This window comes from Myxine glutinosa, chromosome 1, assembly GCF_964187855.1.
Source record: "Myxine glutinosa chromosome 1, kmMyxGlut1.1, whole genome shotgun sequence".
Classification (NCBI taxonomy): domain Eukaryota; kingdom Metazoa; phylum Chordata; class Myxini; order Myxiniformes; family Myxinidae; genus Myxine; species Myxine glutinosa.
This window is the reverse complement of record NC_136261.1, coordinates 150,508,088-150,525,807: the sequence shown is the minus strand read 5'-3', so window position 1 is coordinate 150,525,807 and position 17,720 is coordinate 150,508,088. Positions and strand designations below refer to the sequence as shown.

General features: G+C 42.5%; 1 protein-coding gene across 5 annotated transcripts in view; it reads left to right on the top strand.

Moving 5' to 3' along the window:
- The window catches only part of TNPO3 (transportin 3), a 190,622-nt gene that overhangs the window by 21,275 nt on the left and 151,627 nt on the right, over nt 1-17,720 (top strand). For 3 of the 5 annotated variants that reach the window (XM_068119715.2, XM_068119722.2, XM_068119749.2), the window contains exons 2-6: nt 3,060-3,260; nt 6,204-6,277; nt 15,382-15,538; nt 16,685-16,828; nt 16,975-17,150. In XM_068119715.2, coding sequence (XP_067975816.1) covers nt 3,060-3,260; nt 6,204-6,277; nt 15,382-15,538; nt 16,685-16,828; nt 16,975-17,150 — 752 coding nt within the window. Of the gene's footprint in view, nt 1-2,698; nt 2,798-3,059; nt 3,261-6,203; nt 6,278-15,381; nt 15,539-16,684; nt 16,829-16,974; nt 17,151-17,720 lie in introns of those variants that run through there. The other 2 variants (XM_068119739.2, XM_068119730.2) reach the window with 2 other exon arrangements.

Here is a 17,720-nt window from a genome sequence, read left to right as displayed (position 1 = left end):
TCTTGGGGGTTTATTTTTGCTCATGCACAACGAGCATTCTGGGGAGGATTGCGTCATTTCTGTGGGTTGTCAACCTGTGCCCACAAAATGTGAAATTGTAGAAATGATTTATGGATGGATTTGGATGGTTTGTTGAACCGAATCCGGATACAATTAATTATTTTTTAAATTTCAAGGTTTTTTCAATATTTGAAGATGGCATAAAAAACGATAAATAGAATGATGTTACAAAAAGTTGTGGACAAATTATGACAAAACTAGATGGATGAGTTGGGTAGTTGACAAGAACGAGCCTATTAGATTTTTGGTTCATAGTCGGATCCAGATCAAATTCAAATACGAAACTTAAACTATTCAGCCTAGCGGTGGTATGCTCTCTACCGAGTGTCGTTCTAGTTGATATTGCAGTTGTTTTTTTGAAGATTGTGTCTGTTGAGGTGTAATGTGTGTGACGAAAACCTGGTGTTGGCTTTACGGTTAAGGTGACTTTTTAAAGTTCTTGGGGTCCTGAGTTTGAGTCCCAGTCACATTGTTAAATACCATCAGGTGGAGATTGGGGGAGTGGGGGAAGGGGGTGTCCCTCCATTCGGGCCTTGCACCGACCGGCTCGCGTTGTCGATAGTTTGTAATATGGGCAGTTGCCCGTTGGGTGGGCTCAAAGTTCTTCATATCTGTACTTGTGGAGAGGCACAGCCCTTTCCCTCGGGTCCTTTCTTAGTATTTTTCGCTTCTCTTATGAGCTGTGTCAACCATTTTGGGTAACAATTCTTCTCTCATATGCAATTAAATAGTTTATTTTGCTTCAAATACGGGAGTTTCTTGGGGTATATGCTCATGCACGACGAGCATTCTGGGGAGGATTGCGTCATTTCTGTGGGTTGTTAACCTGCCCCCACAAAGTGAAAAGCGGCGTTAATATCAATAGAATCGGGTCCGTCCATCTTGTCTGATAAATCCAAGTGATCATCCAAGGATCACGTTTGTGTGATGTGTGGTGCCAGAACCTGAACTGTTTTCTCAGAAAAATTAATATTATCCCAGAGCAAGATTATTGCTTTTCATTTGTTGACTCCAATTCGGGATAACCATACTAGCACAGTACTGCTCTCCGTTCTGGGCTGGCTTCCCTGCCTCATATCTTGAACAAGCTGATTCGATTTTGGTGTGTGACAAGGACTAATGATCCGGATGTTGAATTCAGTGTTCAAACTGGTCAGCTTCGTGGAGTCAACCAAATGTTCTACTCTCCAGAGCATCCATGCTGTCAAAGCAGTCTTCGTGGCAAGGAATGCCCTGGGTGGGTGGCCATTGCTTTCCCCAGCAGTACTTGATGACAGTAATTTGGTCTGGGTGTCGGCAGAGTGCCAGCTCTTGTGAAAGACATTGTGGGATCTTTAATGGCCATCAGAAAATGCTTGCAGATGGAGCACCCAACTTATCGTCCCTCCGAGGGGTGGTCTTAATTTTCATGTTCTGTTTATGGTTAGCTTGCAGGAACTTAACAGCTCGACCTATGAAATACCAGGGTGACAGTTTGTCATCTATTCAAAAACCGTATCCAGACTAGATAGCTCCATGGTGAATGCACTACCTCAGCAATCCTGCCAGGCTGTAAAATCACTCTGCAGTATAACCACTTTGTCGTGCAGTTGTGATTCTTGTTCAAGGGCTAGCAGGGTAGCTGAGAAGAGTGGTCTTGCCTGGGTTTGAATCTCAACTTAACCATAAACTGTCCCTCCTGTGTTTTGCATGCAGGTTAACGCGTCAGTATAATACTTGTATAAAGCCCGTCAAAAATGACGCATTGGAACAGTTTGACGGTGTAGCCGCCTGAGTGTGCTAAAGTCTGAAGCCTGGGCTTTGTGTCGGGTGTGCTTATATCTTCTTTATTTATTGGATATCCTACAGACGTAGATGAACACTCGTTTTACTCTGCGCACATTGCATACCATGTGCAGCGAATTTCACCTCCCTGTGCCTTGTATTTATTGTGATATTTAAAAAAAAATGCTTCTGTTCACTGACCTTGAGGCTCGGTTTGCAAGCCACTGTCTACAATTCAAATGTAAGAGACATAATTACTCTTCTTTCGGTCTTCGGCGCCTTCTGGGTAATTTGGGTCTTCAGGGTCTTTTGTGTCTTTTGGGTCTTCTGGCTCCTCGGGGTCTTTTGGGTCCTTTAGGTCTTTTGGCATTTGGGTCCTCTGGATCTTTGGTGTCCACATATAACTAGAGGTTCCAGGGAACCTGAACTCAACTGGTCTGTATCAATATGGTTAGAATATGCATAATAGAACCACAAACTATATAGTTTATATGTGCTAAAGAGGTACAGTAACGTTGAAGGTATCCCATGTTCAAACAGGAAACTAGAAAAAATTGAGTTTTAAGTGAGACATGAAAAGTAAAACTACAATTACTTTTCTCAGATTTCAGACTTGAATTTATTATATGTGTTGAGGTTTGTTACATACTGTCTACACACCAAGTTTCAGCCTTCTAGCTACATTAGGAAGTACCAGATTGACAAAAATGTATTTTTCAATATGGCCGCCCTGCCGCGCCCATTTTTGGGCGTGCAACGCCCAAATGCAATCCCAAACGAGTTTATGTCTTAAACATGCTGCATAACAGGTTTCATCAAATTCGATCAATATTTGTGACTTTTAGAGCGTAGATGTCGAATTGCAGTCAGACAGACAGACAGATAGACGGACGACAGACACTGGGTGTCGACAAAAACTCAGCTGGACATAGTCTAGTTGAGTTAATAAATTCAAGTCTGAAATCTGAGAAAAGTAATTGTAGTTTTACTTTTCATGTCTCACTTAAAACTCAATTTTTTCTAGTTTCCTGTTTAAACATGAGATACCTTCAACGTTACTGTACCTCTTTAGCACATATAAACTATATAGTTTGTGGTTCTATTATGCATATTCTAACCATATTGATACAGACCAGTTGAGTTCAGGTTCCCTGGAACCTCTAGTTTTTGTTCTCTCGTGAATCGTTTTCTCATCTTGGCTTTTCACTGCCCAATTTGTTTTTAATCTGTTGCAGATGTTTGCTTGGGAAATCTCAGACCAGCTTCTACAGATGCGGAGAGATATAGAGTCTTGTTACTTCGCAGCACAGACGATGAAGATGAAGATCCAGTATGCTTTTTATGAACTCCCAGCGGACACGCATGTGTCTCTCCGTGACTCTTTATTGACACACATAGAGAACCTTCAGGAAGTCTCCCCAGTCATTGTTACACAGGTGAGCATTACCCATGAATTGATCCACCCCTTTTATACCTACCTGTGTTTCATGTTCCCAGCTGAGTGCAAAACTTGTGTTTCTGAAAGTATGTGTTCAAATTATATATGCTGTTTTGATTTGTCCATTGCTCGTTTGTCTGCCCGTGTAGCTGGAGACTTGGTTTTGCAATCGGTTCTGTCTCTGTCTGTTAACCTTTTTACCATTTGAACTGTTGTCATCAAATTTTCAACAAAGCTTTATTATGAGGATATGCAAAAAAAAAAGGTCAAAGGGGAATGTTACAGTAAGCACAAATACCCTTTATTAGACTGTACAAATACCCTTTTTGTCCCCCGTCGCACCGCGGAACGAAAGGGGGACGATGGTTTTCCCCTCCGTCCATGTGTCCGTGCGTGCGTAAGTGAAGGACCGCATTCGAATTTGGTGTGTGGGTGCAACCCACGTCAAAATCCAAGATGGCCGCCGCCATGTATGTCTGAACCTTGTGAGATTAATATCTTGAAAAATAAGCGAAGTACCAACTTCTAATTTGGTGTGTGCTTGTGTCTCGCCATAAGGAAGAACGCTATTGTAAATTGGGTCGCCACGTCAAAATCCAAGATGGCCACCGCCATGTATGTCTGAACCTTGTGAGCGGAATATCTTGAAAATAAGCGAAGTACCAACTTCTAATTTGGTGTGTGGGTGTATCTCGGCATAAGGAAGAACGCTATTGTAAATTGGGTCGCCACGTCAAAATCCAAGATGGCCACCACCATATATATGTCTGAACCTTGTGAGCGAAATATCTTGAAAAATAAGCGAAGTACCAACTTCTAATTTGGTGTTTGGGTGTATCTCGGCACACGGAAGAACGCGGTTTAAAATTGGGTCGCCACGTCAAAATCCAAGATGGCCGCCTTGCGTCTTCCACTTTGTCAACTCGCATCACTTCACCGACGGGGGACCTAGGCGTAACGCTTGTTTTTTTTGGTGATTATCTGGATTCTGATCCGGCTAGTAGAATTTTTATAGTGATTTTTCACTATTGGGAGATAGGGCCAAAAACTATATATAGCACGATATTTCAAAACGTTATGGACGGATTGGGATGAAACTTGGTGGAGACGTTGGGTGTCTTGACAGGGACTAATCGATTAGATTTTGGTGAAGATCTGAATATGGATTCAGATACGATAATTATTAAATTTTAAGTGATTCTTCACCATTGAGAGATCGGGCGAAAAGCGATTATATTTTTAACATGATATTTAAAAAGGTTGTAGACGTATTATGACTAAACGAGGTGAATGAGTTGGTTAGGTGACAAGAACAAGCTGATTAGATTTTGGTTCAGGTCTGAATCCAGATCCGGCCTATCGGTGGGATACAAAACGTAAACTGTTCAGCTTGGCAGAGGTTTGCGCTCTACTTAGTCCTGTTGTAGTTTACTTATGTCTTTGTAATTCACGTACAATTAATTAATGTATAATTTATGTCGATACACTATTTTCAAAAGTTTTGGGCATATATGCAATGTACTCCTCACCCCTCCCCGCACGCCATCCCCACACGGCATGTTTATTTATTTGTCCCCTACCACCGGTTTCACTGGAGGGGACTGTCCGTCTGTCCGTCCCACCTGTGGTTTTCCAGACCTTTTCCCCTTACTCTTTAACATATTGAACTGAAACGTTGTACATGGCTTTATTATGACAAGTTACAGAAACTGCAACCTATTCTGTAGCTTTGCATACCTAAATCAATTTATCCTACTGAATATGACTCACAATTGCTGAGTTGGAACAAAAACATTCATTGGGACCGGTAAGGGACATTGTAATGCAAAGCAATTCTCCCCCTCGTGTTTCGTCGCACTGCAAAACAGCATACAAATGTTTGCAGCAGGTGTAGAAACTCGATTCCATTCAACGTGCTGTGAGGTAATGAGTTGCCTGACCTTCGACCTGAAATGCTTATTGGATGTCAAAGGCTTCGGTCTCATTGGACCTTTCCAAGTCGAAATCGTCATCAAGGTTAAAGAAACGGAGGATCATCGGTCGAGCCAATGTTTGGACGAAGACAGGCAGGTGAAACGTAATGACGAGCCAAGCTGGAAGAATCATAAAATGTGTGATGAAGAGTCCACTGCCTTCTGGCCTCAAATTTGTCACCCAATAAGTGAACAAGTGTATTGTAATTGAGGACGGCACATACACGATATGATTGTGACTGCACAATCAATATTTTGATTGAGGATAAATGTCGATGTAACTCACAAGCCACGGATTACGACAGTGTATCCGAAGCGTCAACAAAATTGGTTTGTTGAACATTGGCAACCCTTCATGTGGAGTGATGAGGCATACATGTTCCTCCCATATGACGACCCAGTCTGTGTTTAACGTCAACCAGCAAACTGGATATTTAAATTGGCACTCCTTGATTAACCATAATGATGCCTTCCCAATTCTACGCACTTATCTCTGCTCGATATTTATCAGAGCCTCGTCCCTTGCGCCATGTGGTGTGTGCTTCAGAAGGCTTATATATATATACGCTTGTCATCCAAACTGAAGGGGAAAGGACAAAACTATCAGAAATCCATATTGGGAACTATTTTGCCAAACTTTCAGGATTATCTCTTAATTATGTATGAGAAGGAGAGAGAAAATGTAGCAGTGAGGGTTTGAGGGTCATGAGGTTGGGATGATGTGAGATAAGGTCTGTGGAGTTGAGTATTTTGCGTTCTTTTGATTTTGTACATGTGATATGTAGGAGATCTGCAATCGTTTGCAAGACAAATGTGTATGCAGGTTCAACTGTGGTGAAAGTGCAGTTTTTCGTTGCAGGGGTTGGGTTGCTGTGTCCGATTTCGCAGCAAATATAAAACTTACCTTGGTGAACGATTACATTCGACTGGTGTGCTGATTAATAAATGTCATGCCATTTTCATTACAGCTTGCACTTGCTGTGGCCGACCTTGCACTGCAGATGTCCTCGTGGAAAGGTAGCATTCAGATGCTTGTACAAAAGTGAGTTTCTCTCTTAAATGTCTCTCTGTCTCTCTGTCCCTCTCTCTCTCTGTCTCCCTCTCTCTCTGTCCCCCTCTCTCTCTGTCTCCCTCTCTCTCTCTCTCTCTCTCTCTCTCTCTCTGTCTCTCTCTCTGTCTCTCTGTCTCTGTCTCTCTCTCTCTCTCTCTCTCTCTCTCTGTCTCTCTGTCTCTCTGTCTCTGTCTCTCTGTCTCCATCTCCATCTCCATCTCTCACATCTCCCTCTCTCACATCTCCCTCTCTCACATCTCCCTCTCTCACATCTCCCTCTCTCACATCTCCCTCTCTCACATCTCCCTCTCTCACATCTCCCTCTCTCACATCTCCCTCTCTCACATCTCCCTCTCTCACATCTCCCTCTCTCACATCTCCCTCTCTCACATCTCCCTCTCTCACATCTCCCTCTCTCACATCTCCCTCTCTCACATCTCCCTCTCTCACATCTCCCTCTCTCACATCTCCCTCTCTCACATCTCCCTCTCTCACATCTCCCTCTCTCACATCTCCCTCTCTCACATCTCCCTCTCTCTCTCTTAACACATCTGTTCACTTTAGCTGTAGGTGCATTAATTAACTCAACTGGATTACCGTCCAGTTGAGTTCATTACATACTGAACCCTCCGTCGTCTGTCTGTCGTCCGTTAACTTTTCGACGTTAACACTCCAGCGTCCACAAATATCAACCGATTCTGATCAAACTTGACATGCAGCATCCTTACCCCAAGGACCAGGTTGGTATTACATTTCAGCCTGATCCGTTGAAAAATGGCGGACTTAGGCGACCATTTTGTTTTTGGTCATGAAAACGACGTTAAACACTAGCGTCCACAAATATTAACAGGTTTTGATCAAACTTAGAATGTTTAACCTTTACCACACAAGGTAGGTTGCGATTGCATTCCAACACGATCCGTCACAAAATGGCCGCCATAGACCGCCATATTGTTTTCAGCTCCGAAACGACGTTAAGACTTCAACGTCCACAAATATTTATGGATTTTGATCAAACTTGGTGTGTGAGACTCTTACCACACAAGGTAGTCAGTTCAGCTGAGTTCTGCTTCCCTGGAAGCTCTAGTTTTATTATTGTTACCTCCGCCACCAAAGGTGGATGGATGGAGTTTATGTTTTCACCCATGTCTGTTTGTGAACAAGATATCTCCAAAAGGTGTGGATGGATTCGGACGAAATTTGGCAGAGATGTAACGTATGTGATAAGGACGAAATGATTAGATTTTGGTGAAGATCCGGATTCGGAAACGGCTAGTATCATCTTTTAAAAGTGATTCTTTACCATTGGGAGATGGGCCCAAAAACGATACATAGCAGGATATCTCAAAAAGTTGTGGACGGATTTGGACAAAACTTGGTGGACCAGTTGGGTGTGTGATGAGGACGATTCGATTCGATTTTGGTGAGGATCCGAATATGGATTCAGATATGAGAATTATTAAATTTTCTAAGTGATTCTTCACCTTTGGCAGATAAGGCCAAAAACGATACATAGCAGGATATCTCAAAAAGTTATGGATAGATTTGGACGAAAATTTGGCAGAGAGGTAGTGTATGTGACAAGGACGAAATGATTAGATTTTGGTGAAGATCTGCATTCGGATCCGTGAGTAGAATATTTAAGTGAATCTTCACCATTGGGAGATAGGGCCAAAAACGACATATAGCAGGATATCTCAAAAAATTATGGACGGATGTGGAGGAAACTTAGTGGGGAGGTTGTGTTTGTGACGAGGACTAATCGTTTTGATTTTGGTGAAGATCTCAGTGTGGATTCGGATACGAGAATTATTTAATTTTTAAGTGATTTTTCACCATTGAGAGATCAGGCAAAAAGCAATATATAACATGATATTTAAAAACGTTATGGACGAGTTATGACCAAACTTGGAGGATGAGTTGGTTCGGTGACGAGAACAAGCCTGGTATTGAGGGAAATCTCCACTCATGGCTTGCGGATTTCCTCTCTGGTCGTAGGCAACGTGTGGCCCTGAATGGATTTCTCTCATCTTCCCTTCCTGTTCTGGCTGGAGTTCCCCAAGGTAGTGTTCTGGGCCCTGTGCTATTTCTGGTCTTCATCAATGACCTCTCCGACTCTTTGGAAAATCCTCTCTATCTCTTTGCTGATGACTCCACTATCTGCTGCTCCATTCCTCATCCCTCAGATCGGCAGTCTGCAGCCTCCTCACTCTCTGCAGACCTGGACAAAATCACAGACTGGACAAACAAGTGGAACATGTCTTTCAATCCTGACAAATCTCACACTCTTACAATGTCTCTCCGAAAGGACCGACTGGACAACCCTCCCATCTACTTTCTCAACAATCCTCTCCAAGAAGTTCTGTCGCTCAAGCTTTTGGGTCTCACTATCTGCCATGATCTTTCTTGGGAAAACCACATTTCCAAGCTGGCCTCCAAAGCCAGTCGCCGACTGGGCATCCTCCGTCGTGCGAAGTCCTTCCTTGGCACACCTGAGCTCCTCACTGTTGTGAAAATCAACCAAATCCACAACTCGTCCCATAGATAGGTTTAATTTCAATTAGATCGTAACATCATCCTGTAAAATACACCATGCAACATATATGTCAGGATCAAGGCATCATATGAGAAAGATTGGATATATCAGTCAATGCAAGCAAGCCTAGAATATAAGTGGGTACGTACCATTCAATTCTACATGTCATTGTATAAAGTCGCAGGAGTGGCCTCGAGTCGCGGACATCCCGAGGTCTTATAGACACCGCCCAGTGGTTTAAGTGAGCGTCACACCTGGGTTCAACTTACATTTTCACCACACTCACCACATACAAGGCTTTCATCCGCAGCTCAATGGAATACTGTTCCCCCCTATGGGCTGGTGCTCCTGCCTCACACCTTGCTCGGCTTCACGCTGTTGAGGCCAAAGCTTTCAGAATCATTGGAATCTCCTGCGATGTCGTCAACTCCGAGGGCCTTTCACTCACTCACCGCAGGCAGGTTGGTGGTCTTTCTGTCTTCTACCGACTCCTCTCCGGCCTTGCTCCCCCAGCTCTCTCTGTGCTCTGTCCCCACAATATTCCTTCAGGTCGCACAAGATCTGCCTGCAACCCTCTTATGGTTAAACTGCCAAAGTCTAGGCTCTCTGCTCACCTTCACTCTTTCATTCCCCTTTTCTCCCGCCTCTGGAACAAACTCCCCCACTCCCTTCAATCCCACTCCTCCCTCCAGGTCTTTAAAACAGCTGTTCACCACCATCTCTTATCTTCCCCCATCGAAAACCTTGATCTTTTGTACCCCCGGTAATTCACCCCAGTGTTCATATGTTTTATTCCTCTCCCACCTCCCCCCAAGTCCTCCCGATGTCCCTGCTCTCAAATGTTGTGGTTGTGTCCTTCCCCCCTCTCTCCCCATCTTGTCTGCCGCTCCCCTTGTTTTTTGTGTTTTGTGTGTCGGTTTGTCTTTTTGTGTGATTAATGTTAGCTCTTTCACGAGCCTCTATCTTGTATACAAAAAGAAAAGAAAGAAAAAAAAAAAGCCGATTAGATTTTGGTTCAGGTCTGAATCCAGATCCGGCCTATCAGTGAGATACAAAACAAACTGTTCAGCTTGGCAGAGGTATGCGCTCTACTGAGTGACGTGCTAGTTTTTATTATTGTTATTATTATTATTATTATTATTATTATTATTTTTGCAGTACTCATTTTATCCATTTTGCCTCTTTTGAATTTTGAGGTGTCTGGCAGGACGACCGAAAGATACACACACTCGCGTCTACTCGGTTTAGCCTGAGTTTGAATCCTGACACAGCTATAAACTTATCCTGGGTGTTTCACAGACAATTTATGTGCCGTCCCTCGGATGGCGTAACGGACGTCCCGTCCACTGGCATTAGTTAGTGGACGTTAAAGATCCCTGTTAAAACGAGGTATCGCCAGCACGATGGCAAAATTGCAAATTACTGCCCTGACTTCCTGAGTCAGAGTGGTGACCCATCCAGAATTATAGCTTAGCAACTGCTTTGGCAATACCATCACTCTGCATCGGGCATGGTAATCATGATGAATTATATCCACAAGAAAATTTGGTGATTATGTTTATGAATTATATTCTCAAGAGGATTTGGTGATTATGTTGATGATGAATTGTATCCACAAGAAGAATTGGTACCATTATTGTACCCCAAGTGGATCTGTGCGTAGGTTGGGATGGCTGGATATTTCTTGCATTAAAAAAGTTCAAACACCTTCAAGCGTTATCTACTTTGTACTTCAACATTTATTGTTGCTCGAAGTCAAAGCGGCCTGCTTTAACTGGCCTGCTTTACCTAGTCTACTCTACATTTTCACTTTTGAAACCTTCAGGGCAACTTGGAGTGGGTATCTCAAAATGCTGTTTTGTGTGAAAGGCAGTGCCACTCGCATCCCACAAACCAAAGATCTCGATGATTCTTAGGTTGCTAAGCATATTGGGCTTTCCTGTTTTTCCTCAATGCAATGTGCAGATAATAGAGGGTTTCTCCAATGAGGGCGTGGACAAGTTGCAGGTTTTTTTTGCAGATAACTCCACATTGTGTTGTGCAGTATGCAGCCCCACTGCTAGGCAGATGGCAGCTGTGTCATGCAACTGATCTAGAATTGATCCAATGCTGGTCTGATAAATTGAACATGTCCTTCAACGATCCTGGAAAATCTGTCTCATTCTATCACTCATGAAGATTCATCAAACTAACACACCTGTCTATTTCCATGGTCAGCCATAGAAGAGGTTCATTATCTTGAACTTGTAGATCTCACCATCAGCCATGACTGCCCCTGGGCCAACCACATACCAAAGCTAATGTCCAAAGCCAGTTGCAGAGTGGGCATGCTTTGTCGATTGGGTCTTTCCTTGGGAAATCAAAGTTACTGAGTCTACAAGGCCTTTGTTCGTAGCTCAATGCAGTACTGCTCAACCCCTATAGGCTAGTGCCTCTCCAACACATCTGTCTTTCCCAGGTTATGTTGACCCTAAAGCTGTCAAAATTATTGGCATCTCCTGTGATGATACCAAAACACAGGCATTTGCTTTCATATCGCAGGTATGTCAGTGGCCTCCACCCCCCCCCCCCACCCCACCCTCCCTCCCCTCTCTCTCTCTCTCTGGCTCTGTCTCTCTCTGTCTGTCTGTCTCTCTGTCTCTGTCTGTCTCTCTGTCTCTGTCTGTCTCTCTGTCTCTGTCTGTCTCTCTGTCTCTGTCTCTCTTACCGCCTCTTCTCTGATATTACTCTGTTTGCTCTTTCATTTGTCCAACCCTCCCCAGCAACTCCATGATGCAGGCATTCTTCCAGTAAACCCCCTCCTGCTAAAACCTCCAAAATCCAGGCTGAATGCACACCTCAACTCCTTTGTTCCTGCTTCTTCCGTTTATTAGAGGCTGTTTTATCTCGCTCTTACTTTCAGGACTTCAAGCAAGCAGTGCATCACCATCTCTTGTCAATCAATTCCGACCTGTTCCTCATTTCCCTCATAACCTTTTGTAACCCAGCAATCTTATTTGCTAAAAATAACATAACAAGAATGCCCACACTGTGGGCACAACTTGCGACAAAATTACTCATTATAATTACCCATGAGAATTACCCTTTAGAATTACCCATCAGAATTACCTTTTAAAATTACCCATAAGAATTACCTTTTAAAATTACCCATTGGGATTAAACCCTTTAGAATTACCCATTAGAATTATCCATTAAAATTACTCATCAGAATTACCTTTTAAAATTACCCATCAGAATTACCTTTTAAAATTACCCATTAGGATTAAACCCTTTAGAATTACCCATTAGAATTATCCATTATAATTACCCATCAGAATTACATTTTAAAATTACCCATCAGAATTACCTTTTAAAATTACCCATTAGGATTAAACCCTTTAGAATTACCCATTAGAATTACCCATTAGAATTATCCATTCGAATTACCCATTAGAATTATCCATTAGAATTACCCCTTAGAATTACCCCTTAGAATTACCCCCTTAGAATTACCCCCTTAGAATTACCCCCTTAGAATTACCCCCTTAGAATTACCCCTTAGAATTACCCCTTAGAATTACCCCTTAGAATTACCCCTTAGAATTACATGAATGAATGAATGATCGTTTTAAGGCTATTTTCCCCGCTAGAGCAGGCGTTAGCCTTGCGGGCCCCATGACAATCATGGTTCCCTGTTTGAGGCAATGTTTTTATGGCCGGATGCCCTTCCTGACGCCAACCCTTAGTCGCCTCTTACGATGCGCAGGGATACGGTGTACCTATTCTAAACCGGGGTACACACCGGGATCATTCATCCCAGCAAGCTGGTACGCAATTTGCCGACCTCAGAAGGATGACAGGCTGAGTCAACCCCCCTGGTGTTAATTCAGCGATCGACCGGCATTCAAACCCAGGATCTTAGGACCCCTTAGAATTACCCATTAGAATATTATTTTTTTTGTATACAAGATAAAGGCTCGTGCAAGAGCTAATATTAATCCCCCCCCCCCCCCCCCCCCCCAAAAAAAACGGACACACAAAAAACAATAAAGGGAGCGGGAGACAAGATGGGGAGAGAGCAGGAAGCACACAAGTACAACATTTGAGAGCAGGGACTTTGGGAGATCTGTGGGAGGGAGAGGGCTTGGGGGGGGGGGGGGGAGGCATGGGAAGGAGGGGATGTGGAGGGTGGGAGCGGTATAAAACACATGGACACTGCTCGCACTTCCAGGAAAGAAGTCGGTATTTCAAAAATGGGGATTTGGGGTGAATTAACAGGGGTAGAAAAGATCAAGGTTTTGGATGGGGGAAGACAAGAGATGGTGGTGAACAGCTGTTTTAAAGACCTGGAGAGAGGAGTGGGATTGAAGAGAGTGAGGAAGTTTGTTCCAGAGGCAGGAGAAAAGGAATGAAAGAGTGAAGGTGAGCAGAGAGTCTTGATTTTGGTAGTTTCACCAGAAGAGGTTGCTGGCAGATCTTGTGTGACCTGTCGGAACATTTGGGGGACAGAGCTCAGATAGAGCTGGGGGAGCTAGGCCGGATAGGGGTCGGTAGAAGACAGAAAGACCACCTACCTGCATACGGTGAGTGAGTGAAAGGCCCTCACACTCAACTTCATCGCGGGAGATTCCCATGATTCTGAAAGCTTTGGTTTCAACAGCGTGAAGCCGAGCTAGGTGTGAGGCAGGTTCACCAGCCCAGAGGGGAGAGCAGTATTCCATTGAGCTGTGGATGAAAGCCTTGTATGTGGTGAGGAGCTCAGGTGTGCCAAGGAAGGACTTTGCACGATGGAGGATGCCCAGTCGGCGACTGGCTTTGGAGGCCAGCTTGGAAATGTGGTTTTCCCAGGAAAGATCATGGCAGATAGTGAGACCCAAAAGCTTGAGTGACAGAACTTCTTGGAGAGGATTACCCATTAGAATTACCCATTAGAATTACCCATTGGACTTACCCATTGGAATTACCCATTGGACTTACCCATTGGACTTACCCATTGGACTTACCCATTGGAATTACCCATTGGAATTACCCATTGGAATTACCCATTGGAATTACCCATTAGAATTACCCATTAGAATTACCCATTAGAATTACCCATTAGAATTACCCATTAGAATTACCCATTAGAATTACCCATTAGAATTACCCATTAGAATTACCCTTTGGAATTACCCATTGGAATTACCCATTAGAATTACCCTTTAGAATTACCCATTAGAATTACCCTTTAGAATTACCCTTTAGAATTACCCTTTAGAATTAGCCATTAGAATTACCCATTAGAATTACCCATTAGAATTACCCATTAGAATTACCCATTAGAATTACCCATTAGAATTACCCTTTGGAATTACCCATTGGAATTACCCATTAGAATTACCCTTTAGAATTACCCATTAGAATTACCCTTTAGAATTACCCTTTAGAATTACCCTTTAGAATTAGCCATTAGAATTACCCATTAGAATTACCCATTAGAATTACCCATTAGAATTACCCTTTAGAATTACCCATTGGAATTACCCATTAGAATTACTCTTTAGAATTACCCATTAGAATTACCCTTTAGAATTACCCATTAGAATTACCCATTAGAATTACCCATTAGAATTACCCATTAGAATTACCCATTAGAATTACCCATTAGAATTACCCTTTGGAATTACCCATTGGAATTACCCATTAGAATTACCCTTTAGAATTACCCATTAGAATTACCCTTTAGAATTACCCTTTAGAATTACCCATTAGAATTACCCTTTAGAATTACCCTTTAGAATTACCCATTAGAATTACCCATAAGAATTACCCATTAGAATTACCCTTTAGAATTACCCATTAGAATTACCCATTAGAATTACCCATTAGAATTACCCATTAGAATTACCCATTAGAATTACCCATTGGAATTACCCTTTATAATTAAACATTGTGGGTTAGAAAGGTTGTTCCTCTTCATTTTTTGAAGGATGGCTGGAAGGACATAGCCAAGTATTGAAGTGGCTTAACCACTTAAAAACTCGTTGATGGATGATGATATCACTGCCTTGAGAAATTTTGTTCTTTTCAGTGTTTTCTCTATTTAATGTGGCAATCCTCCATGATAAATGCCTCGATCTGGCAGCAGTTTATGAGTTGGTCACATCTGACAGCCATCCTGACTTACGGTAATTGGCAAAGGATTTGAGTCCATGCTTAACTTAAAGTGAGTCGCCAATTTGGCTGTTGTAGAATATGAACTCAGAGAGCCAGCATGCATGTTTGGATTTGTCTTGAGCTGACACCGTTGCACACAAAATTTATTACAATTCAATACTAAATTTAAGTAAGATCCATAATTGTACTACTTTGCTAGCGTCTGGATTATACTCTGAAAAAACAAGTAATGTCAGATTAATGAATGTGATGACATATATAAAGCATACACTTCAGTTTTTAATTAGCAAAAAACTGAAGTTCCATGGAGTCGATGAATAACTTATTGTTTGAACTTTTTCAACTCCCTTTGTATAATGTCAGACCATAATGTGCTGTTAACTGTTGTGTCATTGATTGTATGTAATTATTTTTCTTTGAACAGGTATGGAGGCAATGTGTCATCGTTGCCTTTCCTTCTGGAGATTTTAACAGTATTACCTGAAGAAGTGCACAGCCGTTCTTTGCGCATCGGTGCAAACCGGCGGACGGAGATAATCGAAGAACTTGCGTTCCATGCTGGCACAGTCCTTTCTCTGCTGGTGTGTCAAAATAGTAATGGTATAAGCCGGTGGCATCAGACTCATAGTTAGGCTAATTTTGTCTATGCTGTAAATACCAAATATGTTTTGCCATATGGAATTTTTGATTCTCATGGTCTCCTTTTAAGTTCTGGTGATCTGAACCTCAGCAGGTCATGTGACTGGTGTGTTTATGACATACCATGCTACTTTGAAATTTAGGGCAAGGATAACATATCGTTGATCTTTCCATTATACTTTGTATGGAAAGAAGAGTTGGGATTGTAGGGGATCGATGGGGGAGCGGTGGTGTTTGTGGGTGGATAAAAGAGTTGAGTGTATATGAGTGGCGATCAAGAAGAACTAACTATGCATTAGATACAACAAGCGATACCCGTCGAAAAATCCACATTTAAAACCATAAAAAAATGTTAAACGGAAAAAGTGAGCGAACGCAACCGGTCACAAAAATACAAACTATAAAAATACTCACAAGTATCTAAAGGTAAGGCTGTGGTAAAAGGGGGAATGATTTATCACAGGGTAACAATGGTTAGAGGTTTTATTGCTAGTTTGGATTTGAGGTGGTGAATAAATCCTTTTTCATTCTTGCCAGGCAGGACTCCAGAGTTAGATGGCCCGCACACACAATAAACATGTGAAATGAAAAGGGTTTGTCACTGAATAGGTTATTTTTTTTTAATACGTCTTGTGTTCTCATCTGAAATTATGCAAGCATAGCAGAGAGATCCGTCGGAAGTGGATTATTGCGAATTTGGATTTGATGCAATGTATAAATCCTTTTTCATTCTTGCCAAGCTGGAATTTCAAAGATAGATGGCACAAACATGTGAAATTAATACTATTTGTCACTAAAAGGTTTTTTTTAATTTTATTTTAATTTATTTATAAATATGCCTTGGCTGATGCAGTTGGCGAAGGTATTGTGTTTTCGGGTTGTCCCTCCGTCGGTGATAGGTTTTCGTTACCGTGATAACTCCAGAACTGCTGAAGGGATTTAAATCAAACTTTGATCAATTATGTATTATGATGTAACGATGAACTGACTAGATTAGAATTATTGCCACCTCGTGGGGTTTGCCGGGGAAATATATCACAAAAAAACACTTTAACATCTGTAGTGGCTTTTTTCCCCTGGATATGCAGGCAGCTTGTGCAGAGAACTGTGGTTCCGATGAGAGGACATTGGTGAAGGTGTTCAAGTGTTTAGCCAGCTGGTTTAACCTGGCAGTTCTTGATAGCAACTTCATGGCCAACAGCAAGCTGCTGGTTATCCTATTCAATATATTGGTGGGTTTGATTTTGGGACCACTTATTTATTTTTAATTTGGTCAGTTTTGATAAATTGTTTGAGCATTTTTCATACAATGTTGAGATGTGTTGATGCACATTATATTGTATAGTGAGGTGTCCTCCACTGAACTTCCATTCCCCAGCAGCGTGATTCAACGTCGTCACAGCTGCATGAAGCCGCATGCGACTGCGTATGTGCAGCACTTTATGGGCTGGAAAACGTGCATACGGAGATGCCACTTGCCTTGCAGTTATTCGAGGGAGTTGTGAGCCTGCAGCCTGCGTACCACATGGCTGTTGCACGTGAAGACCTGGATAAGTGCGCGTTTGTCAAATGAACACTGAAGTCAATGACACTGCAGACACACTGCTGCCATTCTGTCACACGTGATCTGTTCTTTTAACATCCTGCTGTGATATATTTAATGCTAACCGGGGGGGAGGGGAGGGGGGAGGGTGAGGGATGGGAGGGTGAGGGATGGGAGGGGGAGAGGGGAGGGGTAGGAGGGGATGGGGGCGGAGGGGTAGGAGGGGAGGGGAGGGGGGAGGTTACATTACACCGATTTACATTGAAAACTGCTGAAATATGTACGCAACTTCAACTTAGCACAGTTTAGTAAATACTCGAGATAAATCCATGCGATAAAAGATTGCTGAGAGTTGCTAAGACCTACGACTTAGAAATTCCACCTGGACACACTTCAGGGGGCACTTTCAAAGGGGAGATGTGCTTATTCTTTCTAAAAAATATTTTAGGTGTGGTATAGACACGATATTTGCATGCATCGGTTTCAAAAATCGAGCAAATATGGTAAATATTACTCACGTGAAACCAGGATCCGTCTCGGTGGTAGCCATGAGTGTGTAGATGTCACATGATCAGTCATGA